The 26,459-nt window shown below is 33.8% G+C and overlaps 1 protein-coding gene across 1 annotated transcript; it reads right to left on the reverse strand.

Annotated features, from left to right (window-relative positions):
• Positions 1-419: 419 nt before the first annotated feature.
• Positions 420-26,459, reverse strand: rubcnl (rubicon like autophagy enhancer). Its single transcript, XM_030124030.1, has 17 exons — positions 26,382-26,459; positions 23,180-23,261; positions 20,536-20,764; positions 19,352-19,545; positions 17,681-17,778; positions 16,275-16,659; positions 14,072-14,117; positions 13,882-13,987; positions 11,966-12,099; positions 10,203-10,267; positions 9,777-9,816; positions 8,754-8,831; positions 8,357-8,477; positions 6,483-6,544; positions 5,264-5,417; positions 2,977-3,067; positions 420-1,408 (listed from the first exon to the last, which is right to left on the reverse strand). Exons 1-17 carry the CDS (start codon positions 26,382-26,384, stop codon positions 1,305-1,307), a joined length of 1,992 nt encoding a protein of 663 aa, XP_029979890.1. The 5' UTR covers positions 26,385-26,459; the 3' UTR covers positions 420-1,304.

Genomic DNA, 26,459 nt, shown 5'->3' on the forward strand with positions numbered 1-26,459 from the left:
CCTACACTGTAAAAATCTAAATCTTCCCAAGTGTATTTTTCTCATTTCTAGTCCAAATATCTCATCACATTTAAAATAAGACAAAATCACCTAAAGAGGAACTTTTCAGTGAGATATAAAAACTGATTTATAGACAATAGATCTGGAAAATCTGATTTCAAGAAATCTTACCAAGATAATTTTCACTTGTTCCATTGGCAGATTTTTTTAAACTTAATTCAAGATTTTTTTTTTTGTTTTTTTTTTTCGCTTTATTTGCTTGACCAGCAGGTAACATCTAAAAACTATACCTTATCTGAACAAAAGAAAAGTATAATGACTTGTATATGAATTCATTCAGCTGTAGTTATGGAAAATAAATGAAGGGTTATTAAATTATATATATTTAAAAAAAGACACTATTACAACAAGCACTTTAGTTAGTTGTATTTATGGCAGACATTTACAAAACATTTTATTACACTTACATAGAAATATTGACCTCGTGATGTACAAAAATAAATATTAAATGTATCAGCAGGTTCACATTTTAAGAATAAGAATAAGAAGCTTTATTTGTCATTCTACATATGATACAATAAAATTTCATTTGGCATCGTACAGGTCAGATGAGCAGTATAAAAAGCAGTAAAAATTAGATACAATTATATATATATATATATATATATATATATATATATATATTTTTTTTTTTTTAAATTTGGATCAAACTGAGATAGTTTTGTTAAACTAAAACAAACGGCATCAGATGAATGAATGACTTGAGGTGAATGTTGATACTGGAGGCATGAAAAACATTTAGCTCTAATCTCATGATAAGAAATTATATTTTTTTAAAAATTTGATTGATGAATGATGATCGACATCTGCATAATCTTAATTAAAATTACACTTTTAATAATAGAACTTATTAGTTAAACTTATAATCAAGACCGTATATTTATGACTGTACCTTAAATTGATCTAAAATCATGTGTTTCTTGGTCTCTTTGTTTCAGTAAAAAACTCAAAGGTAGTATAAAAGTCTGACGTTTTAAACATCTTCAGGGTTTTTCTATCAGATTCCTGAAGATTTAAGTTCTACAAAAAAAAAAAAGTATGTCACATGTCTGGTATCTATGGTTCCAGTGTGTGTACTGGGACATATTATAAATAAAGGCTGCACAGACAGATTTCTTGCTCAAATATAAAGTTGAAGACACAGGACGTTATGGGAAAACATTCCAGGAAGCCCCGCCCCTTGCCCCGCCTCCACCAGGTGATCTTGTATCAGTGATGGTGATGATGATGATGGCCTTCAGCTGTCACTTCACTGGTCCGTCTGTTCGTTTCCTTCTGGTTTGGATCCGAGCACATTTGGGACACTTCTTCTCCATAAAACAGTGTTTGTGGAAACAGGCCTTACAGACTGGAAGAAAAAACAGAGGCAGGAGTTTGAATATTGAATTTAATGGAACAGGACTGAACACTTTACAGATTATACAGAACAGGTGAGTAGATCCACTGTACAATGACAGTATTTGACCATTGTATCTGTTGTTTAACCCATAAAGACCCAGTGATACTTTTGTGTCGATTCCAAAGTATTTTTCTCTCTATATTTAACTTTTCTGAAGTGATTTATCGCCATTTAAAGTAATATTATCTTCTGTATTTTGCAGTTTTTCAGTGTAAATCAGGTATTTTCCTATATTTAATTCACTGATCATGTGGATATTCATTAAAGCTCAGATTAAAGTTGGTTTTTATATTAAAAACAGAGAAAACTGAGGAAAAAGTGAGTTTGTCATTAAAATAAATCATTAACTGAACATAAAGTGTGTCCATCCACTGTCATTGATCCAACTCCATGGGTTTTACAAGGGTTCTACGCCATTATTTTCATCTTTCTTCATTTTGTTCATTTTTATTATTTTTATTTGGTATATTTTTTGGTTTTTGTTCATTTTGTTGGTTATTTTGTTCATTTTTCTAAATTTTTGGTCACCCATTTCATAATTCTTCTTCAGTTTTGTTCAGTTTGTGGCTTTGTTTCTTCTTCCTCTTCTTCTTCTCATTATTATTCATTTTTGTTCACTTCATTGATCATGTTGGCTGTTTTTGTTTATTGTGTTTGTCTTTGTTCATTTGTCTTTTCTTTTGTTTTTACTTCATTTTGGTCTTTTTTTAATTATTATTATTTTGGTTCATTTTATTTATGACTTAATATATATAAACAAAGTGTCCCCATCCACTGTCACTGATCCAACTCCATGGGTTTTACAAGGGCTCTATAGCCTTATATTCTTATTTTTCTTAATTTTGGTCATTTTTATTATTTTTATTTTGGTATTTTTTATTTGTTCAGTTTGTTGATTATTTTGTTTATTTTTCTACATTTTTTTTGTCACCCGTTTCATAATTCTTCTTCAATTTTGTTCAGTTTGTGGCTGAGTTTCCTCATGTTACTTATTATTGTGGTGGTTTATTATTCATTTTTGTTCATTTGATTGATCACGTTGGCTGTTTTTGTTTATTTTGTTTCTTTTCTTTCTTTCTTTTTTTTTTTTTTTTTACTCATTTTAGTCAGTTTTTTGCTTTGTTTTGGCTTGCTTTTCTTCATTTTATGTGTTACTTAATATATATAAAAACAAGCATCTCCATCCACTGTCATTGATCCAACTCCATGGGTTTTACTGCTGAATCAATGTTGTAGAAGATGACGGCGTTTCCATGGTAACTACAGAGCCTCTGAACGTCCAAATGGGTCATATCTGATGACCATGAAAAGATGAAGAACTGTATTTGACCCCAATGATTTACATGTATTTATAGGACAAGTGGATCAACAGGTATTAAACAGTTTAGATCAGTAGATGGTTTTGGGTCTTTAAGGGTTAAATATTATTAGTTTGAACTGACTGATGCCATGTTCTAACCTCCGTTCATATGCAGTGTGTACCTGTGTGTTGTTGTGTTTGTTGTTTTTTTTTTTACCTGGACAGCGTTTGCAGATGTCGCTCTGAAAAGGAAAGATGATGTCTCTCTCGCGGCAAAATTCACAGATAAAACCTCGGGCGAGACAAAGCTGAAAGAAACAGACACCAAGAGTGAAGTGGTTTCAATAGACAGATTATATTCATTTATAGAGATGAAAAAATGTACTTATTTGAAAAAAAAAAAAAAAGAAACTCAGTAAACATTTCCATTGGGCGTCATTAGATTAGATTAGACTAAATTAGATTAGACTGTATTAGATTAGACTAGATTAAATTATATTATATTAGACTGTATTAGATTAGATTAGACTAGATAAAATTAGATTAGACTGAATTTTATTGATCCCTTTGGTAGATCCATCAGAAAATTAAGTAGCAGCACAAACATTGAATATACACATTTAAGACATATCCCAACACAAAAAGAAAAAATACTACTAATAACACTAGATTAGTGGAAAAAGTAACAATAGTGGAAAAAGGCAAGTACACATGAGAAAGTACTAGTGGAAATTATTATTATTATTATTATTATTATTATTATTATTATTATTAATAATAATAATAATAATAATAATAATAATAATAATAATAATAATAATAATAATAATAAACATGTTACAATATGCAGTATATAGTTTAATAATAGCAAAACTACTAATGATAGTCATAATAAAATGAATATACATAATTTATATTGGTTTAAATTTGTTTTTGATGCATTTATTCCGTAATATTTTCTTTTCTTTGCTACTGTCTCTATATTTGCCTTCAGTATGTTTGCATCATGGACGACATGTGATATATGTTTTTCTGTGGTAGATTCAGAGGTCAGACGTAGTATTACAGAGTTTTAATGGTTTCATGTTCAGACTGAACAGATCACAGTTATGAGGACGTTCATGTTCAGTTTTACAACAGACTCACACTTTTATCTGTTAAACTGACAAACATCATATGAGTAAATGATGCATCACTGAAACAGGATTAAAAAAATTATGTCTCTTTATATTGATTGTAATGCATTTTTCCCCCAATGTTTATTTGATTCATTCATTTTCAACATTCATTTGATCAGATTTAGCTCCAGAGGTTGATCTACTGGAGTCTCCTGGTACATTCTATGGTACATGTTCTGACTCTTATCAGCATAAAGTATAATTTAATATGTAGTATGGGCTCTTAATGAACATTTTCTGACTATGTAGATGACCATTTGGGTAAACTGAGCTGTTACGTGTCCATTCAATAGCGTAATGTTTATTTGATGAAGTGTAACCGACTGTACATTCACTCTGGACACAGTCAATCACATCCTACACACAGTTTTATAGCAGGTCATTGAAAAGAGAAGATGTAGACAAATAATGTAATTACGATAGATAGATAGATAGATAGATAGATAGATAGATAGATAGATAGATAGATAGATAGATAGATAGATAGATAGATAGATAGATAGATGCAAAAGAAGTATGAAAATGTGAAAATTACATTAACAAAATATCAACGTTTACAAATAAATATGAAAAACCTGAAAAGTCTTAAGAAAATAAATGCAATTTTAACTGTTATTAAATATTTTGTTCATTTGTGGATCCACTCAGTTAAGTACATTGTGCAACTATGTTAATAATAATAATAATAATAATAATAATAATAATAATAATAATAATAATTAAAGTAATAAAAAATAAGTAAAATAAGAAAACAGAAGATAAAATTTTACAAAAAGGGAAATAAGTATAGAACTAAAGAACAAAATGAAAAATAAAGAATAAAATAAAATATAAATGGAAAATAAGATAGATAGATAGATAGATAATCAAAAAAATGTCAGATTGATAGATAAATAACAAAATGAATAAAAATATGTAAAAAAAAAAAAAAAAAAAAAAACGGGAGGAAAAATGGGCAAACGTAAGCATCAAAATCAGTGAAGAAAAAAAATAAGCAGTAAAATCAGTGAAAAATGAACAAAATGAGACAAAATGAATTAAAAAAATAACAAAATAGGCAAGAAAATGACCAAAAATAAATATACAGTGCTTTTCTGATCGAGGATATGGCTTGTTTTTTCCAGGATACTTTGACAGTTTAAGGAGGATACAGGTTACCATGGTAACCTGAGCAATGACCCCCACCCCCTCCACATGTCACAGCAGTATGATGAGATGATGGTGAGAGGATGAGGTGGTACCAGACCAGGCGAAGGGCTGTAGATTCTAAACTGACGTATTAGGTGATCATATCTGGACTGGACGTTGTTGTTGTTTCGTACTCACTTCACAGTTCTGCACATGTTGGACCGTAGACTGGACCAGGGCTCGGGCCTGGGCCACCAGCTGACCCTTCTTCACCTTCAGCAGGTCGTCCATGGAGAAAAGGTGGGGCTGCTCCGTCAGGTGGACAGGAAGACGCTCAAACTGTTTATACACCCTGAGACGGAAACGCACACAGGTTAAAGGTCAGAACCTCAGATCTGTGAATGTGTGTGTGTGAATGTGTGAATGTGTGTAAATGTGTGTGAATGTATGTGTGTGAATGTGTATAAATGTGTATGAATGTGTGTATATGTGTGTGTGTAAATGTGTGAATGTGTTTAAGTGTGTGTGAATGTGTATAAATGTGTGTGAATGTGTTTAAGTGTGTGTGAATGTGTGTAAGTGTGTGTAAATATGTGTGTGTGAATGTGCGTGAATATGTGTGTATGTGTGTGAATGTGTATAAATGTGTGAATGTGTTTAAGTGTGTGTGAATGTGTATAAATGTGTGTGAATGTGTGTATGTGTAAGTGTGTGTAAATGTGTGTGTGTGTGAATGTGCGTGAATATGTGTGTATGTGTGTGAATGTGTATAAATGTGTGAATGTGTTTAAGTGTGTGTGAATGTGTATAAATGTGTGTGTATGTGTAAGTGTGTGTAAATGTGTGTGTGTGTGTGAATGTGCGTGAATATGTGTGTATGTGTGTGAATGTGTATAAATGTGTGTGAATGTGTGTATGTGTGTGTGTGAATGTGTATAAATGTGTGTGAGTGTGTGTGTGTGTGTGAATGTGCGTGAATATGTGTGTATGTGTGTGAATGTGTGTAAGTGTGTGTGAATGTGTATAAATGTGTGTGAATGTGTGTAAGTGTGTGTAAATGTGTGTGTGTGAATGTGTATAAATGTGTGTATGTGTAAGTGTGTGTAAATGTGTGTGTGAATGTGTGTAAGTGTGTATAAATGTGTGTGTATGTGTGTGTGTGTATGTGTAAGTGCGAGATTGTGTGTAAGTGTGTGTGTGAATGTATATATAAATGTACGTGAATGTGTGTGTAAGTGTGTGTAAATGTGTGTGTGTGAATGTGTGTAAGTGTGTATAAATGTGTGTGAATGTGTATAGGTGTGTGTGTGTGTGTGTGTGTGTGTGTGTAAGTGCGTGAATGTGTGTGAGTGTGTGTAAGTGTGTGTGTGAATGTGTATATATAAATGTGTGTGTATGTGTGTGAATGTCCACACACCCTTCAGATAGTCGACAGGCTTTCAGCAGCTTCTTAATGAACAGCAGCTGTTCCCGGAGATCCTGAAGAGAAAACAGAAAGAGGGAAAAAGATTAATATATGAAGATACTGTAGAAATGTGTATGATTAACATTAGTGATGATCCACTATATGGACAAAAGTATGTGGACACGTTGAATTCAGGTGTTTCTTTTCTAACAGGGGTCTGGGATACAAAACAATAATGACTAATGTCAGAATAGAGTTTTATATTATGGGATAAATATCATCGCATTGGTTAGTTTGGTTTAAATTATCTTTTCTTCCAAAATGACTCAGATGTTTTTGATTTAATTTCTCTCAACACTTTTTTTTAAATCCATAACTATGACATTTTTTTTTTTAACATGTTCTTCCTCTAAATTTCTAAAATATTTTTCTTGCTCTGACTGTAACTAATAATTTTCGACCACATCTAACCACCTACTTTCTTCAAATTTCACTGAAGATTAAAAATCTCTCATTAAACTTTAAGGAAATACTGATGTTTTTATCTCAGATCCTCATGAAAAGGACATCCTCCAACTGTAGACATGTGTCCCAATACTTTTGTCCATATAGTTTATAAACATCAATATTTCCTTAAAGTTTAACAGGAGGTTTTTCTTCCTAAGTGAGATGTGAAGACAGAAGTAGAAGTTTTACTTAATTTCTCTCAAAATTGATTAGGTTTTGTTTTTCTTTTATGAGGAAGAAAAACCTCCCATTAAACTTGAAGGTAATATTGATGTTTATAAACTATATGGACATAAATATTGGGACGTGTCATGTCTACAGCTGTAAGATGTCCTGTTCATGATGATTTGAGATAAAAACATCAATATTTCCGTAAAGTTTAATGGGAGATTTTTCTTCCTCAGTGAGATGTGAAGAAAGTAGATGGTTAGCTGTGGTAGAAAATTATTTACAGTCAGAGCAAGAAAAATATTTTAGAAATTTAAAGGAAGAATAATTTAAATCATAGTCATGGATGAAAAAAAAACACAGTTTAAAAATCAATTTTGAGAGAAATTAAGTCCAAACCATCTTTGAGGCATTTTGGAAGCAAAGATAACAATTTAAACCAAACTAACCAATGCAATGATATTTATCCCATGATATAAAACTATATTCTGACAGAAACACTTGAATTCAACGTGTCCACATACTTTTGTCCATATCATGTATTTAACTCTGTTTTTAAGATTTCCTGCTCAACATAACACTCATGCGCTGATGCTACATTAATTCTGCATCAACTAATCCATGATCTACACGATTTTACATTTTTGTTTTGTTGTTTGTTTTATTATTTTATTTCAGCCTGAAGAACAAACTGTCCACAGATCCATCTATAACAACAATATCAATACAAACTTCACTAATTAAATAATTAATGTATACAGTCAGACTGAATAGGAGTTTATTTTGCCTACCCTTTATATTTTAACAATAAAAAACTCAACATATTCACACAATGAAAACAATGTGAATGCTGAAATTAATATTAAATGTTGCATACAAACTTAAGACTTAAAGTTCATACATTATTACATCACACTGAATGTCACTTTATCACCTTTTAATGACCTCATGTTCTCACAAAATGAAAACGTAAAAAACAAAAAAAAAGTTGTTTCAAGCTGATACCATCATTGAAAAACAGACCTAAAACTACAGTAGAAACCGTCAGATCTTAACTTTGTAAATGTTTTAATGCACATGTGTACATCTGCAAAACCCAATAAAAAATGTATTAAAAAAACCCAGAACAGAATCCATCAGGTCAGTGCTTTAAACCCTCAGCAGATAACATAATATTTTTCAGAAAAGCGCCTGTGGGCAGTTGAACTCACCCTGAACCTGTTGAGTTCTTTCACCTGGTTGTACAGAGTTTTTCCCACACAGGTGAGGTCGAACAGCGGCTGATGCCAAACTGAGTCCAACAGCTGTTTGGAGAAATCACTCACAGGATGTCTGCGATGAGGAAAAATAAGGATTCTCACATGACTGTTGATTAAAATTATATATAAATGTGAATAAATAAACCCTATATGATCTAAAACAGCAGCATTTAGCATTAAAACCTTAAATTATAAATGTTTATTATGTTTTGTTTGACATTTTGTGTTTTCTGATGTTCATTTCAATATTACACTCATTTTGTATATTTTTTTTCTCATATATATCACATATTATCAGTTGTCGTTCTACATGCTCTGGTTCTGGGGTTAAAGGTCAGGGTCTGATCACCTGCTGAAGTCCCAACAGGACAAAACCCGACCGGGGATGACGGCCTCCGAACCACTGTGGCAGCAGTCGCAGAAATACCTGAGAAATACACAAATATACAGAAAATACCTGAGAAATACACATAAATGTACAGAAAATACCTGAGAAATACACATAAATGTACAGAAAATACTGAGAAATACAGAGAAATACACATAAATACACAGAAAATACTGAGAAATACAGAGAAATATACAGAAAATACCTGAGAAATATACAGAAAATACTGAGAAATACTCATAAATATACATAAAATACCTGACAAATACACATAAATGTACAGAAAATACTGAGAAATACACATAAATGTACAGAAAATACTGAGAAATACAGAGAAATACACATAAATACACAGAAAATACTGAGAAATACAGAGAAATATACAGAAAATACCTGAGAAATATACAGAAAATACTGAGAAATACTCATAAATATACATAAAATACCTGACAAATACACATAAATGTACAGAAAATACTGAGAAATACACATAAATGTACAGAAAATACTGAGAAATACAGAGAAATACACATAAATACACAGAAAATACTGAGAAATACAGAGAAATATACAGAAAATACCTGAGAAATATACAGAAAATACTGAGAAATACTCATAAATATACATAAAATACCTGAGAAATACACATAAATATACAGAAAATACCTGAGAAATACAGAGAAATACACATGAATGCACAGAAAATACTGAGAAATACAGAGAAATACACATGAATGCACAGAAAATACTGAGAAATACAGAGAAATACACATAAAATACACATAAATACAGATAAAACACAAATAAATATAGATAAAATACAGATAAATATAGAGAAATACAGATTGAATATGGATAAACAGATAAAATTCAATCAGTCCATTTTTTTTCTATTAAAGTTACAGAATCATGTTCCTCTGTTTTTCCATTAATACCTTTTTAAAATAGTTTTTCTTTTATGAGTAAAGTTATTTTTTTACAAACCTGCCCAGATATTCACAGTAGCGCAGTTTCTTGATGTATCCTGTGCAGAAACAGATTGACATCAGACACTTCATTCATGGTTGTTTTTATAGTAAAACCTGTTGTTGTGGGTTTTGTCCACCAGGGGTCAGTGTATTCTAAAAACCGGCTAAAATGTACCTTTTAACCTTTTCCTGTACAATCATTATAATAAGTAATTATGTTCATCAAACAGCATCTCAGGTCATGAGTTTTTAATCATTTCCTACATTTTGTTTTGGTTTTATAATGAAGTGTTGATCATTTTACATGGAAGTCAGTGCAAATGAGTCTGAAATTATGCAGAAAATGGAGAATTTATGATTTGAAATGAAAATATGTGCATTTATTTAAAATATTTAAACAATCAGTGCAAAAATCCATGAACATAGAGGTCATGGTACTCACTGGGCTCCACCTCCGTCCCACAGCCTGCACACAGGAACTGCTGTAAGGCCACCACCGCACTGCGTCTGCAACACAAACAACACACACACACACCACAGACACACACACACACCACAAACACCACAGACACACACACACACACACACACACAAACACACACACAAACACCACATTTTACATTTATGGATGAGTTCTAGTTTTAATCGCTGTTTTCTGAACTGAAGACAAAACCTCACTCTTTACTAAACCTACACTGAGTAACTTTACAATTAATATAGATTAAAATATTGCAGACAGAAAAGAGGTGGAATTGTTGATCCTTTTACTGTTCTAATGGTGTTTAAGAGTGTTTTCATGTGCGTGTTTGAAGATCCACAGCAGAGGTGATTTCTCTCAGACTGCAGTGGAAGCTCAGCTTCCCTTAAAATGACTCAGATTAAATGGTTAAATCTGTTCGGTTGTGTTGACATTTTATTGACTACAAATGTGTTAGAACACGTTCATCTCACAGACGAGTTTGTTCAGAATCAGCTTTATCACAAATGAACAGACTGGATGTTGTTCACTTCTCCTCCGTGTCTGTTTTCTCCTCCATCTCTGCTCAGTGCATTTGTCCGTAGACTGTGTCCGTCTCTGGGCTTCAATGGGACTGAGTGGAACTGTTTTTTTCATTGCCTCAAAACTGAATGCTAATTGGATAAATGCCACCATGTTGTCCCGCCCCCGGACGCTCGGCATGTCTGGGGGTGAATGGAGCTGTGGGCGGAGCTCGGCCGGGCTGGACACCGGGCTTCCACGTGCTGATTGGAGGATCAGTTGAAAGGCTGCATCCTGTTTGATTGACAGCTGTTTTCAGATCTGCTCCTTCACTGACACAGTTCAGTTTAATACCGTCACACATTCTGCTGTGAAATCAGAGAAACCACTATGACATTACTTGTTCATTTCTTGCACTGTAAATAAAACACACTCACTGTATTTCCTTGTTTCAATTTAACAGAATTTCAATGTTTTCTTGTTTCAGTTCCATAATTTAATCATTTCTTGTATGAGTTTAATATGGTTTTGTAGATAGTTAAATCAGTCATGCTGTCGGCTAGGTCGGAGTGAACTAACTATTAAGTCCCTGGAAAAGACGCCGGCTGTGTACGATAAGGAAACTGAGCATTTTCTGAAAAAGGAACGGAAGGACGAATTTATGTTTAAACTAGAAGCACTCGGAGAGCGCAGACCTCCGCCAAGGCTGATCAGTGGCCCCCCCCGTGGGCCCCCCCATGCCAAGGAGGTTATGTTTTTGCCAGGGTTTGTTTGTTTGTTTGTCTGTTTGTCTGTCCGTTAGTGTGCAACATAACTCAAAGTTATGGACAGATTTTGATAAAATTTTGTGGTCTGCCCCCCCCCCCCCCCCCCCCCCCCCCCGTGGGCCCCCCCACCCCCGATCACCACCAAAATTTAATAAGTTCTTCCTTATCCCATTTCCAACAAACCCTGAAAATTTCATCAAAATCTGTCCATAACTTTTTGAGTTATGTTGCACACTAACGGACAGACAAACAGACAAACCCTGGCAAAAACATAACCTCTTTGGCGGAGGTAATAACCTGACGATTTATTTGATGTAAGCCGACAATGAGCTTCCCCTGTCTGAGCACACACACACACACACACACACACACACACTTACATCTATATGTACCCTAGACCTGCTGGACCTGCTGATCCAGGACAGACCCCTGTTTGTACATGTGCTGGTGTGTTTGAACCTGTGTGTCGGTTGAACACTGCAGATGATCTGGAAACGTGGGGGGGTCCAGCTCAGGGTTCCTCTCATCCTGGTCCTCTGTCGGATCTCCTCAGTCAGACTCCCAGTGCAAACCACACCTCCAGTACCAGGCAGCTGCAAGACCAGAACCAGGACCAGGACCATGAGGGTACAGGGTGAGTTTCCAGGCTGTGATCCACTTCATGTGATGCGTTGTGTTATTTAACAGTTAAAGAACAGTACATGAGTTTATGCATTTGAACAGTTCTGTACTCAAAGTACCACAGCTCCTCTGTTTAGAGTAAACGATTAAACAGTATTTATGACAGAAAAGTACATAAATGTAGTACAGGTACACAGGGTGGTCTGCAGTAAGTCTGACATCTGTACCATCACAGACAGGTTCAGTTATTTACAAAGTTTTCTGGTTTCAGGGTCAAAACTGAAAAAATACTACACATACTAGTACTGTATATACTAGTACTATACATACTAGTACTGTATATACTAGTACTGTCCATACTAGTACTGTATATACTAGTACTGTCCATACTAGTACTATACATACTAGTACTGTATATACTAGTACTATACATACTAGTACTGTCCATACTAGTACTATACATACTAGTACTGTTTATACTAGTACTGTCCATACTAGTACTATACATACTAGTACTGTCCATACTAGTACTATACATACTAGTACTGTTTATACTAGTACTATACATACTAGTACTATACATACTAGTACTGTTTATACTAGTATGTATAGTACTAGTATGTATAGTCTAGTATGGACAGTATTTTTATGCATAGTACTAGTACTGTCCATACTAGTACTACACATACTAGTACTGTCCATACTAGTACTATATATATACTAGTACTGTCCATACTAGTACTATATATGGACTAGTACTGTCCATACTAGTACTACACATACTAGTACTGGCCATACTACTACTATATATATATACTAGTACTGTCCATACTAGTACTGTCCACACTAGTACTATATATAGACTAGTACTGTCCATACTAGTACAACACATACTAGTACTGTCCATACTAGTGCTATATATATATATATACTAGTACTACACATACTAGAACTGTCCATACTAGTACTATATATATACTAGTACTACACATACTAGTACTGTCCATACTAGTACTACACATACTAGTACTACACATACTAGTACTGTCCATACTAGTACTATATATATACTAGTACTGTCCATACTAGTACTACACATACTAGTACTACACATACTAGTACTGTCCATACTAGTACTATATATATATACTAGTACTACACATACTAGTACTGTCCATGCTAGTACTATATATATACTAGTACTGTCCATACTAGTACTACACATACTAGTACTACACATACTAGTACTGTCCATACTAGTACTATATATATATACTAGTACTACACATACTAGTACTGTCCATGCTAGTACTATATATATATACTAGTACTACACATACTAGTACTGTCCATACTAGTACTACACATACTAGAACTGTCCATGCTAGTACTACACATACTAGTACTACACATAGTAGTACTGTCCATACTAGTACTATATATATATATACTAGTACTACACATACTAGTACTGTCCATGCTAGTACTATATATATACTAGTACTGTCCATACTAGTACTACACATACTAGTACTACACATACTAGTACTGTCCATACTAGTACTATATATATATACTAGTACTACACATACTAGTACTGTCCATGCTAGTACTATATATATATACTAGTACTACACATACTAGTACTGTCCATACTAGTACTACACATACTAGAACTGTCCATGCTAGTACTACACATACTAGTACTACACATAGTAGTACTGTATATACTAGTACTCCTAGTACATGGTCACCTCCTGTAGTGAACTGCGCAGACTCAGTCGATCTCGCCGAAGCTGACGAGATGGAAACCAGTTCCTCTTGAACTCCAACACCAGCTGCTGCGCCAGCCACTCTGCACTGCATTATGGGAAATCATAGGTCATCAGCTGATACTCCACTGATACTCAGGTCTTTTATGTTGTTATTGTGCGTCGTCTTTACCTTATGGGAGCTTGTCTGTGTGTCAGCAGGTTGGAATCTGCATAATCTGAAATTCACACATAAAACCAGTTCAGTCTGCGTCACATGACAGCTCTGCGTCCCCTTCTGATCCTTCTATGATGCTGTGGATGTGAATATAGTTTGTCCTTGAACCAGCCTCCAGGTTTGTCCTCCTTTGTCTGTAAATGCACCTGGAGTTCAAATGTGGGACAGCAGGTCTTTGAAGTCCTGTCTTTGTGTCCCTCTGGTGGACACCTTCAGTCCTTCCTTCAAATCAGTGTTAATAACTCTGAGCTCGTGCTTCATCTCCCTGAAATCTGACCGTTCTCCTTTGAGTAACCTGTACATTCACTAACTTCTTTCTTTATGTCAGTGCCACTGGTTTAAAGGTGGGGTATGAGATCTTAGAAAAAGGGTTTGAGCAGCTACATTTTGAAAACACTCGATTCAAAAGTCCAAACCCCTTCTTCAGACGTCCTCCTGAAGCCACGCCTCCACAGTGCTGGCATGTGCAGAGCTTGTTCTGGAGGGTTCATGAGCGCTGCACAGCAACAGTTCACCAGCTCCAGCCCTGATCCATGCATACCTCATTCAGTCTCCTCCAACCCCCCCGCTCGTCCAGAACAGCCCCAGTTCAGACCTGTCTGACTAACGGTACATTTACTACTGACTTATGTTAGTGACTAAACAGCTGACCGGTGAACTTTCCATCCTAATGTAATTAATATAATTAATATAACCCAGCTCTGGCTCTGTCTTCATTTCATGTACGGTTGCTCCAAACCTCTGAGAACACACAATTCATGGACGAAGAGGAGTACAAACAGAGGGGGGAGGGACAAATGGCACTTGAGTTTGATAGACATATCACCGTTCAATCATTTCAGCTGAGCGCTTAAAATGATTGGATGGTGTTTTTTCAGTTCTGTCCATTCCAGAAGTGACTAAATTTTTTAATTTTTGTGTTAGAGGATTTAATTAATTGGTTGTAATCGGGTTGTGAAGGGGATTTTAAGCAACATAGTAAAAAATGCTCCAGGAAAACAACTTGCACCACACCTTTAGTTTAGCAGATTATGCTAGTTACTATAGCCTTCAAAGCTAGCATAGTGGGCTAGCTTGCTAACACCCTTGTGATCTTGTTTCAGCTGATGCTTTATTGGTATATTGTCTTGAATGAAACCTCCTGGATCCTCATTGAACCAATTTATTTTTACATGACTATCATGTCTCTATGCAACATAAGCTTCAAATATTCCTTTACTTATTCAGTGTACACTGTGGATTCTACACGATGTGTTTAGGTTAGCTTTGGTACATTGCATGGTGGGTTTTGGATATTATGCTGTAACATGTTTTATTTTATGCTCAAGGGTTATTATGTGACTTTAGGTCAATGTGTGTGTATGATGATTTTTATCATCTTTTTTAGGTATAGTTTTATTTTTTTTAATGTGCACCCGAAGTGAAAGCTATCGGCCGAAGGGTTGGCATAAATAGGAAGCAGCGCAGTGTCTTCTCTGATGTCCCTTCATGGATTACATCGATATTTGAGATGCAGTTGTATTTATGTATTAGTACATTATCAGCTCCAGTAAAGACATTTCCAATGTTTTTTTTTTCTTTTATTGCTAGACATTATTGATGCCCTGATAACTTAATATGTTATTAGCAAAATATAGTTTATTTCAAACCTTTATTACATTGGCAAGTTATTATGTTATTGGTCGCTTTTGCATTATTAATCGCTAGAATAGAATAGAATAGAATAGAATAGAATAGAATAGAATAGAATAGCCTTTGTTGTCATTGTGTGTTCAATGAAATTAGGAGTGTCACTCCAGTCAGTGTAAAAAAAATAAATAAAAAAATCAATGTGTCACTTAAGAGTAGAACAAATATACAATTGCAAAAAAACTAAACAGAAAAATATCATACAAAATTTAAGAAAAGTAAAATAAAAACAGAACTAAAAGTAGAATAAATAAAATAAAAATAGACATAAAATATGAATAGACATAATATTAACAGTATTAATAGAGTGTATATCTATAAAAGTCCATAAAATAGTGCATCGCTACATGTTTCCTGGGTTTATATGTAGTGAGATATTATATATGAGGATTTAGGGGTTTTATTGATAACGACAATAACATTAAAAGTAACGTTCAGTCATATACATTGAATTCAGAACTCATTTTACCTTCAAATCCGCTGTCATTGGAGAGGACGGAGAATGTTTTTGGTTGATGCTCAGCTTCATTAGTCCCTGGCTCCCACTCTTCCTCTTCTTCTTCTTCCTCTTCTTCTTCATCCTGTATGTGCAGCTGTTTTCCAGATCCTTCAGAACTGTGTGTTTTTCTGTGTGTAGTCCTGAAGTCTCCTCCTCTGACTCTGGTTTTGTGTTTCTCAGCTCCACCTCCCTTCCATCTCAGTGTATCCTCTGAACTCCAGGGTGTTTTTCCACAGCGTTCTTTATTATTTGCTTTTCTGTTCATGTTTGAAAACCACCTGTTGAAGCTCTTGGTAGATTTAACCCCTTCCAGCACCTCCAGAACCAAGTCCACCACCACGAAATGAGCGTTCTCCTGCATTTAAGAACATTTATTTAATATAACCAAAAACCATGCATGAAGTATTTTTAACCTCATTATTTTCTCTCTATTGCAGAAGTGCTAGGGTTTTTATTTATTAATTTATTTTTTATTAAGCCAAGGAGGAAATTATTGTGTGTTACAGTTGCTCCATTCAAATATAATAAAAAGTAACAGGAAATAAATGATCTAAACTACGGAAGAGGATTAGGGCCACTGGAAAAAAAAAAGGTCCAATATATATATTTTTATTATTATTATTCTGAGAAAAAAGTCAGAATTCTGAGGGAAAAAAAACACTTTTTCTGGGAATTCTGATTTTTTTCTGAGACTAATAAATGAATGAATGAATGAATAAATAAATAATAAATAAATGACTTTTTTTTCCCCAGTGGCCCTAATCCTCTGCTGTACTAAACAACAAAAAGGCAAAAAAAAAAAAAAAAAAAAACTAAATAAACTCAGAGAAAAAAACAAAAAGAAATCTGAATTCTGAGAAAAAAGTCAGAATTCTGAATGAATTCTTAGGTTTTTTTCTCAGAATTCTGACTTTTTTCTGAGAATAATAATAAAATATATATATTGGACCTTTCCCCCAGTGGCCCTAATCCTCTGTCGTACTAAACAATAAAAAAGAAAAAAAAAGCTCTAAATATACAAAAATAAATAAATTTTAAAATTTATATACATACATATATATACATACACACACACACACACACACACACACACACACACACACACATATGTATATATATATATATATATATATATATATATATATACATACACACACACACACACACCAAATAAGCATTAAAACACTCTATTAAGACACAATTAGAACAGCAGTTTGTACAATATGTACTAGACAATATATCATCAATATGGTAATTAAACAAATGAACATAAATAAGTGCAAATATTGTCTAAATAAAATGATGTGCTTTAAATGAATAGAAACAACCATATACATTCACTGGAGTTTTGCTAAACTTGACATGTGTGATTTCACCTTTTCCAGCTCACAGCTGGATTTAAATATGTCTGCAGGGAATTCTGGGATACCGCTGGACCTCCTGTCTTGGCAGCGTTGGGTCGAGAAGCTGAAACCTGAAAAAAGAAAAAAATGAAAAATTCATTTTAAATCCTGGTCCCATTTTACAGGTTTGGGAAAAGATCACGGTCTGGGTCAGTGTCCCAGGACAGCTGTTACCATGGTAACAGTAAATGGTGAGAAAAAGACAAAATAAGCAACTTTGACTTTGGGTTTTGACAGGAAACATGAATTCATGGTTGTTTTTTTGCTGACGCCTCCTTCCTACATTCATTTAGTCTGTATAAGGACATGATCACACTTCCTCTATTTTTCCTATTTTTGTCCCTTCATCATCATCAAAATCTGATATTTTTGGTCTGGTGACACATTTAAAAGCTGAGGAAGCGATATTTGAAGAAATTCACAATTCCTTTACTTTGGAATCAGGTCTGCACTTAATTCGGTCAAAGTTCCATGGGGGGCTGAACTGAGGCTCCACCCTTTAGTATCACTAATGGGAAAAGCCCCCCCAAAGGAAAACAGCCTCATACATTTATATCAGCCTCATGGAGCACACCGCTGCAGAATGACCCCAGTGCAAATCATAGGAGGCAGTTCTGTGCCAGGTTCTGTGTGTAATGGAGGTGTTGTGTACACGTTTTGTTGTGTAATGTTGAATTAGTTTGTTTATTCTTGTAAACTGAAATTTAAAATTGATAAAAACAGTTGATTACAACAAAAACAAAAAGCCAAAAAGCTGAAGAAGCATCTCTGGGGTATTATAAGCTGCCTCCACAAACAGACAACATCTGGGTCTGTTTGTTTTTTTTTTATTCTTTAGTTGAGTCTCTTCAGCCTTTTATAATCAGATATATGAATAGAGATCACAGTTATTGTCATTATTACTTTTTGTTTTTCTTAAAATGGCAGCAAATTCTTTTCACTCTGTATCTGCTGCTTTTATAAAACCACTGTTTTAACACATTAGCAAAATGCAGATAAATACAAAATGTTTTCCTCTAAAGTTATTGTGTAAATGACACCAGTTAAAGAACCAGAACAAATATAATGATGGAAAAGACCGAGAATTGAGTTGGACTGATAGTGGTATATTTATTACATTACTGATTACTTACTTACATATTGTTGATACGACTACTGTTAATATTATCAACTTCTTATAAATATTATTATTAGTTCTATTATTATTAAATCATAACTGCACTAATATATACACACACACACACACACTACAAACAAAAAGTTAAGGATATTTTTAATTTTTGGGCTATTTTCTTTAGTTTGGATTCTTGCAGAGCGCTTTTTACTTTTTTGTGTGAATTGAATTGAAACACATTTTTTAATCACCGGACATTTTTTTTTCAGCGTTGTGCTGCTACTAAAACAATTTAATTTCCTGACGGATCTGTCCAAGGGATCAAACAAGTTCAATCTAATCTAATGTTTCTAATGTACATGTTTCAGTTTATATATATCTCAACATCAGACCCTGAAAAATCAGTGAAACACCCTGCATTACAGTTTTCCCTGAATAACGTCATCTAAACCTCATCAGGACATGTTTCAGGTCTGGGTTTAGTCTTGGATTAAACTTTGAAATCAGATATTCTGTTGGTTTTTTTTTACCTGATGTGTTGTTAGAGCCGGTGTGACTCCACCCCTTGTGTTCTCCACACACTTCCTGTGTTTCCCTGAACGGATGGTGCTGCTGTTTGTTTTCCTGGACTGGAGAAGAGCCCAGATCCTCCACGGCGTCGTCAATCAGTCGTTCACATGGACCCAGAGAATCAGAGGAAGGGGGTGAAAAACCAGAGACAGGACTGGAAAAGACCGAGACGGACAAACACTGATGAAACTGAAGAGGTACAAGTGGAAACGCATCAGCAGGGGTTAGAGCAGACGGGTTTACACATGAAATACAAATGCTGTTCGGTCATAGATGATGTCAAAACATTTAATTCCAGCTCCAACAGATTTATTCTGCATATTGCGTTAAAGTGGATTTAACCAAAAACATATAAATGGACTCTTGTGAAAAGTCTTGCTTAGTGTTTTTTTTATCCATGATAATGATTTTAAACGTTCTTCTTCTAAATTTCTAAAATATTTTTCGTGCTCTGACTAAATAATCATTTTCTACCACAACTAACCTTCCACTTTCTCCACATCTCACTGAGGAAAAAAAAATTAACATTGAACTTTAAGGAAATATTGACATTTTATTCTCAAATCATCATGAACAGGACATCTTGCAGCATAAACATCAGAAATTTCTCAAAAATTATGTGCTTCCAAAAGGCCTCAGAGATGGTTTCACTTGATTTTTGTCAACATATATATATATGTGTGTGTATATATATATATATATATATATATATATCCATGACTATGATTTTAAATGTTCTACCTCTAAATTTCTAACGTTTATAAACTATGTGGACATAAGTATTGGAACATATCATGTCTACAGCTGTAAGATGTCCTGTTCATGATGATTTAAGAGAAAAAAAAAAACATCAATATTTCCTTAAAGTTTAATGGCAGATTTTTCTTCCTCAGTGAAATGTGAAAAAAATAGATGGTTAGTTGTGGTAGAAAATTATCATTTACCGTCAGTGTGAAAAATAGTTTAGAAATTTAGAGGAAGAACATTTAAAATCATAGTCATGGATTAAAAAAAACATCTCTGAGGCATTTTGGAGGCAAAAATAACAATTTAAACCTAAACTAACCAACAAAAACACGTGAACTCAACGTGTCCACATACTTTTGTCCACATAGTTCATGTGTGTCTTGTTTTTGTCGTTCACCTCATTGACGTCGTTGAATCGTCGACCCCTCCGATCCAGGAAACAGGCCTGTGGCGTCTGGAGATGACCGGACTGCTCCTGGACAGGTGGAAGCCTTCATCCTGCCCCTCCAGCGTCGGACCATCAACCTCTGGGTTCAGCTGGATGAGGGGGATCTGGGACGGAGCCTCCTGATTGGTCCTCATGGGTTGATGGGAAAATGCTGCATTCTTCAGTTTTCCACTGGTTTCTGGAGGTGACAGAAGGAGAACAGGGACAAGTTCAGCATCAGATGGATGTTGATCTGAGGACGGAATGAAGAGGGAACATGAAGACGAACAAAGATCAAACCAGTGGTTCTCAACCTTTTTTGGCTCCTGACCCCATTTTAACAGCACAAATTTCTGGAGACCCCAGACATTTTTTGTGTGGTGTTTTAATTACAATGAAATATATATTGAGTCATTGAAAAAAATACTAGAAATTTCAGGCGACTCCATTTGAATTCAGACCCAAGGCTGAAAAACACTTTGTTAAACTCATTTAGTTCAGGTTCCACATTCAGACCAATATGATCAAAAGCAGGTAAAATAATAGTAGAAGAGTAGCAGTAAAATTTGTTTTAGTGCATTAAAAATGGTAAATTATGACAATATTTACATTTACAAACTATCCTTTTACAAAAATGACGTGAACAACAAGAAAAAAATGGCATTTCTGTAGAAAATAAGTGCAATTACAACAACAACTCCTTATTGTTCCTCTTTATCAACAGCACAGGTTCATTTAATATACAATTTGCTTTAGTAAAATCCTTTTTCATAGGAAATGACATTTAATCATTGTGTGGTCCAATGTGAAAGTGTGTCCAAACCCACTGAAGTTTCACCTGTGTGTTTTCACTGGAGCTGGTTTCAGCTCTGGGGTTTTACTGATGGGAAGTACCACCGCACACCTCTGACGTCTGACCTTTAACGGCCTTTTCTGGTTTTATTCACGTCAACTACAGGAACATGAAGGTTCTGACATTTGGGATCACAGACGTCTTCCTCAGACCTCATTTACATTCATGCACATATTTAACAAAACCAGTAACATCTGTGGTCAACCAGAGCAAATGGCACAACAGCTGGTTGTCATGTTTCAGTTACCAAAGTTTTCATGGGATTCATCCACATTTGACTGATGTGTGTCTGTTTATATTTACTGTTTAGACACACAGACAGACAGACAGACAGACACACAGACACACAGACACACAGACACACAGACAGACACACAGACACACAGACACACAGACACACAGACAGACACACAGACAGACAGACAGACACACAGACACACAGACACACAGACACACAGACAGACAGACAGACACACAGACAGACTTTGATTCCAAACTGGGGAATTGTAGTTTTTATTTTTTTATTTATTTACTTTTTCATAAATACAATTATATTTTCTGTGTATTTTTATTCTATCTATCTATCTATCTATCTATCTATCTATCTATCTATCTATCTATCTATCTATCTATCTATCTATCTATCTATCTATCTATCTATCTATCTATCTATCTATCTATCTATCTATCTATCTATCTATCTATCTATCTATCTATCTATCTATCTATCTATCTATCTATCTTTATTTAGTTATTTATTTATTATTTTCCATTTATATTTTATTTTATTCTTTATTTTTCATTTTATTCTTCTTTAGTTCTATACTTATTTCCCTTTTTGTAAAATGTTATCTTCTATTTTCTTATTTTACTTTTTATTTTTTGTAATTTCAAATTCACTTGACTTTTATTTTCTTACATATTGTTTATTATTATTATTATTATTATTATTATTATTATTATTATTATTATTATTATTATTATTATTAACATAGTTGCACTGATTGGAGTAATATTCCTAATTTCATCGAACACACAGTGACAGTAAAGGCTGTTCTGGTTCTGGTTCTCAGAGTTTGGACCAATTTAGAAAATATGTCTTTAGAAAAATACTAATGTTGTGGACGAGGCATCGCTGTAGATTTTATTCCTAACAGTGTCTAAATTATCAGATGAGTTGGACTTTAAACTTTGCCCAGCAGTAAAACCTAACATGCACATGAACGCAGCAGCAGAAATGAAACCAAAACGTCAGCTCTAACAGTCAAAGCCTGACTCATACTGCACCAGTTTGACTTTAGGATGTTTTATCACTGCCTGTTCACTGTCATAACCATGTCCTCCAGCGTTAACAAAGCATTTAATCAACTTTAACCCTCATATACAGTGTACGTTGGGTTTGAGCCTACCTTTTCTGCAGCTTTTAGAGACATGAACTCAGTAAATGCACCAACATGTGGTGTCAGAGGACACAGATTTACACTTGGAGCTGATGTAAGATTCTTCAAATGAAAAGAAAACAGTTGATGATTGACAAACAGGAAGGACTTGGAACTGGAGTTATGACAGAACGGTGAGCTAAGACGACAGTTTGGAGCTGAAGTTGTGGATTCAATGACACTAATATGCAGCAGAGAAAGCAGAAATACAGGCTGTTTTAGATAAAAGTCTGTTCAGGTGAATATAGACGTAAAATGAGGAGATTTAAATGAATATTCTGTGGTTTCCGGCTTCGTACAGATCTAAAATAAAAAGTCTTACCTGTCATTGTTTGAGACGGTGTTGAGTCCACACACCAGCTGACTCTGGGTCTGTGGACGGACGAAGACATGACGTCCTCCAGCTGTGGACACAAACACACAGAGGCTGAAACCTGAACACAGAGTGGACAGACCCAGTCCAACCTGAAAAACCTGAGAGGAAATCAATAGATCAGGAGTTCACATAGTGATGTTTTCAGTGGGGTTTGTCCTGTCAGAGTAGTGGATACGTTTACATCTGCATGTGTTTACAAACAGCTTTAGCTATATATGTATACTGTATATGTATGTGTATATGTGTATGTATGTGTTTATGTATGTATGTATGTGTATATGTATATATGTACGAGTATGTGTATATGTATGTATATGTATGAGTATATCTATATGTATATGTATGTGTATGTATACGAATGTGTATATGTAGTTGTATATGTATATATTATATGTATGTGTATGTATATGTATATGTGTATGTATACGTGTATGTGTATGTATATGTATATATCCTCCTGAGACCCAGGAAAAGTTTGGGCTTTTTTTTACATTAAGTATTTGCTTTGATTGGAAACAGCTTTATTTTTTTATTTATTTATTTAGTTAGTTAGTTAGTTAGTTAGTTCATCTGTTTATTTATCTGTGTATATATTAATTCATGTTTACTTCAACTTAATTTATGTATTTATGTATTTAATTTGTTTGTTTGTTCATCTGTTTATTTATCTGTGTATGTATTAATTCATGTTTACTTTAACTTAACTTTTGTATGTATGTATGTATGTATTTAATGGAATGGGTTTTTGTTTTGTTTTGTTTTGTTTTGTTTTGGTGTTTTGTTTTGGTTTTTTGTTTTGTTTTGTTTTTTTGTTTTTTTAAGTAAACCTGTGATACCCTCGTCTCCTTCAGAGCACATAAACTCATTGCAGAATCTCAGGAGGATATTATCTGTATATTTTACTTTTAGTTCATGTTAAATTCTCTGGGTTACTGCTCCGTAGAATAGTTATTTGATAGTAATCTGAAAATAAATAAATCTAGCAGTTGGTGTGTACATTTATATCATCTAGTGACTGAGGTAACTGTATCATAAACTATTATTTTCACATATGATTTCGTCCAAACCTGTCAGTCTTTTACTGAAGGTTCAGGTTTTCATTCTACACCACAGATGAGCAGGACTCAGTTCAAACTGTAACAGTGGAAAACCTGATGTGGTGACATTTACTGTTTATCAAATCCATCATTTCCACCATGAAGCAACAGCCTTCGTGGGTTTACATCTGTGAAGAAATTCACTCAACTAACAGGCTGTGATCCTAAAAGAAGATAAGTATGTGTTCAGGTTATTTGATTATTTGATTATTTGACATTTTTGTTTATGCAGGTTTTCTAAGCTTCACTGTCTTTGCATTTTATATTTAATCTGAATTTAAAGCATCTTTTTAACATAGAAATGCACCTTAAAAAATGAATAAAACTCTTAAAGGAAGCTGATGACTAATAACACTAAGAAAATGTAAAATAAGGTTAAAATAAGAATCGGACAGTTTTATCTCCAAAATTTACGCCACTAAGAAGCTCTGAAATAACTATATGTTCAGATTTTTGGATTACTTTACATTTTTGTTTATGCAGGTTTTCTAATCTTCACTTTCTTTGCATTTTATATTTAATCTGAATTTAAAGCAGTTTTTTAACATAAAAATACACCATTTAACAAACGAAAATACATCTCTTAAAGGAAGTTGATGCCAAATAACAACACAAAAAATGGAAAATAAGATTAAAATAAGAGTGAGACACTTTTATCTCCAAAATGTACTAAATTACAAAGCTTTGATCCTAAAAACAGATAAATATATGTTCTGATTTTTCTATTATTTTACATTTTTGTCTCTGCAGTGAGGATTCTAAGCTTCACTTTACATTTACTCTGAATTAAAAGCAGCTTTCTACCGTAAAAATACACCTTAAAACAAACAAAAAATACTCTTAAAGGAAGCTGACGACAAATAACAACACTGAGAAATAAGGCTAAAAGAAGAATGAGGCAGTTTTATCTCCAAGCTTAACGCAACTAAGAAGCTCTGAGATAAGTATACGTTCAGATTTTTCTATTATTTTTAATTTTTGTTTATGCAGTGAGGTTTTCTAAGCTTCACTTTACATTTAATCTGAACTTAAAAGCGACTTTTTAACATAAAAATGCATCTTAAAACAAACAAAAAACACCCTTAAAGGAAGCTGATGACAAATGACAACACAAAGAAAATGTAAAATAAGGTTAAAATAACAATAAAACTGTTTTATCTCCAACATTTACTCACCTTAGAAGCTCTGAGATAAGTATATGTTCAGATTTTGGGATTATTTTAAATTTTTGTTTATGCAGCGATGTTTCTAAACTTCACTTTACATTTCATCTGAATTTAAAGCGACTTTCTACCATAAAAATACAAATTTAAACAAACAAAAACAACTCTTAATAGAAGGTAACGACAAATAACAGCACAGAAAATGTAAAAAAAAAGGGTGAATCAGTTTTATCTCCAAAATGTACTAAATTACAAAGCTTTGATCCTAAAAACAGTTCCATATACGTTCTGATTTTTCTATTATTTTTTATTTTTGTTCATGCAGCGAGGTTTTCTAAACTTCACTTTACATTTTATCTGAATTCAAAGCAGCTTTTAACCATAAAAAAACAAATTAAAGCAAAAAAAAAAAAAACTCTTAAAGGAAGCTGACAACAAATAACAACACTGAGAAAGTGTAAAATAAGGTTAAAATAAGAATGAGGCAGTTTTATCTTCAAAATTGACTAAATTCTGAAGGTTTGATCCTGAAAACAGATACAAATATGTTCTGATTTTTGGATTATTTTTCATTTTTGTTCACTTTACATTTAATCTGAATTGAAAGCAGCTTTCTACCATAAAAATACACGTTAAAACAACAACAACAAAAACTCTTAAAGAGAAAGTGCAAACTAAAGCTGAAATAAAAACGATCCAGTTTGATCTCCAAAATCCAAGTGTTTGTTGCATTTTCAACACATTAAATTCAGTGTGAATGTGAATTTGAGCTTGACTTTCCTGCAGAATAAACTCTGATGATCAGCTGTTTAACGTGTCCTTTCAGCTCCAGTTTACTTCAGTAAAATCTGTAAATTCAAAGCCTTAAACCTGGTCAGGTGAACTCACCATCCTGCAGCTGTGAAGAACGCTGTCAGAGGTCGAACACACTGAACGTATTCATCCTCCAAATGAAAATGAGTTTGT

The sequence above is a fragment of the Sphaeramia orbicularis genome, chromosome 21 (assembly GCF_902148855.1).
Source record: "Sphaeramia orbicularis chromosome 21, fSphaOr1.1, whole genome shotgun sequence".
In the NCBI taxonomy this organism is placed as follows: Eukaryota; Metazoa; Chordata; class Actinopteri; order Kurtiformes; family Apogonidae; genus Sphaeramia; species Sphaeramia orbicularis.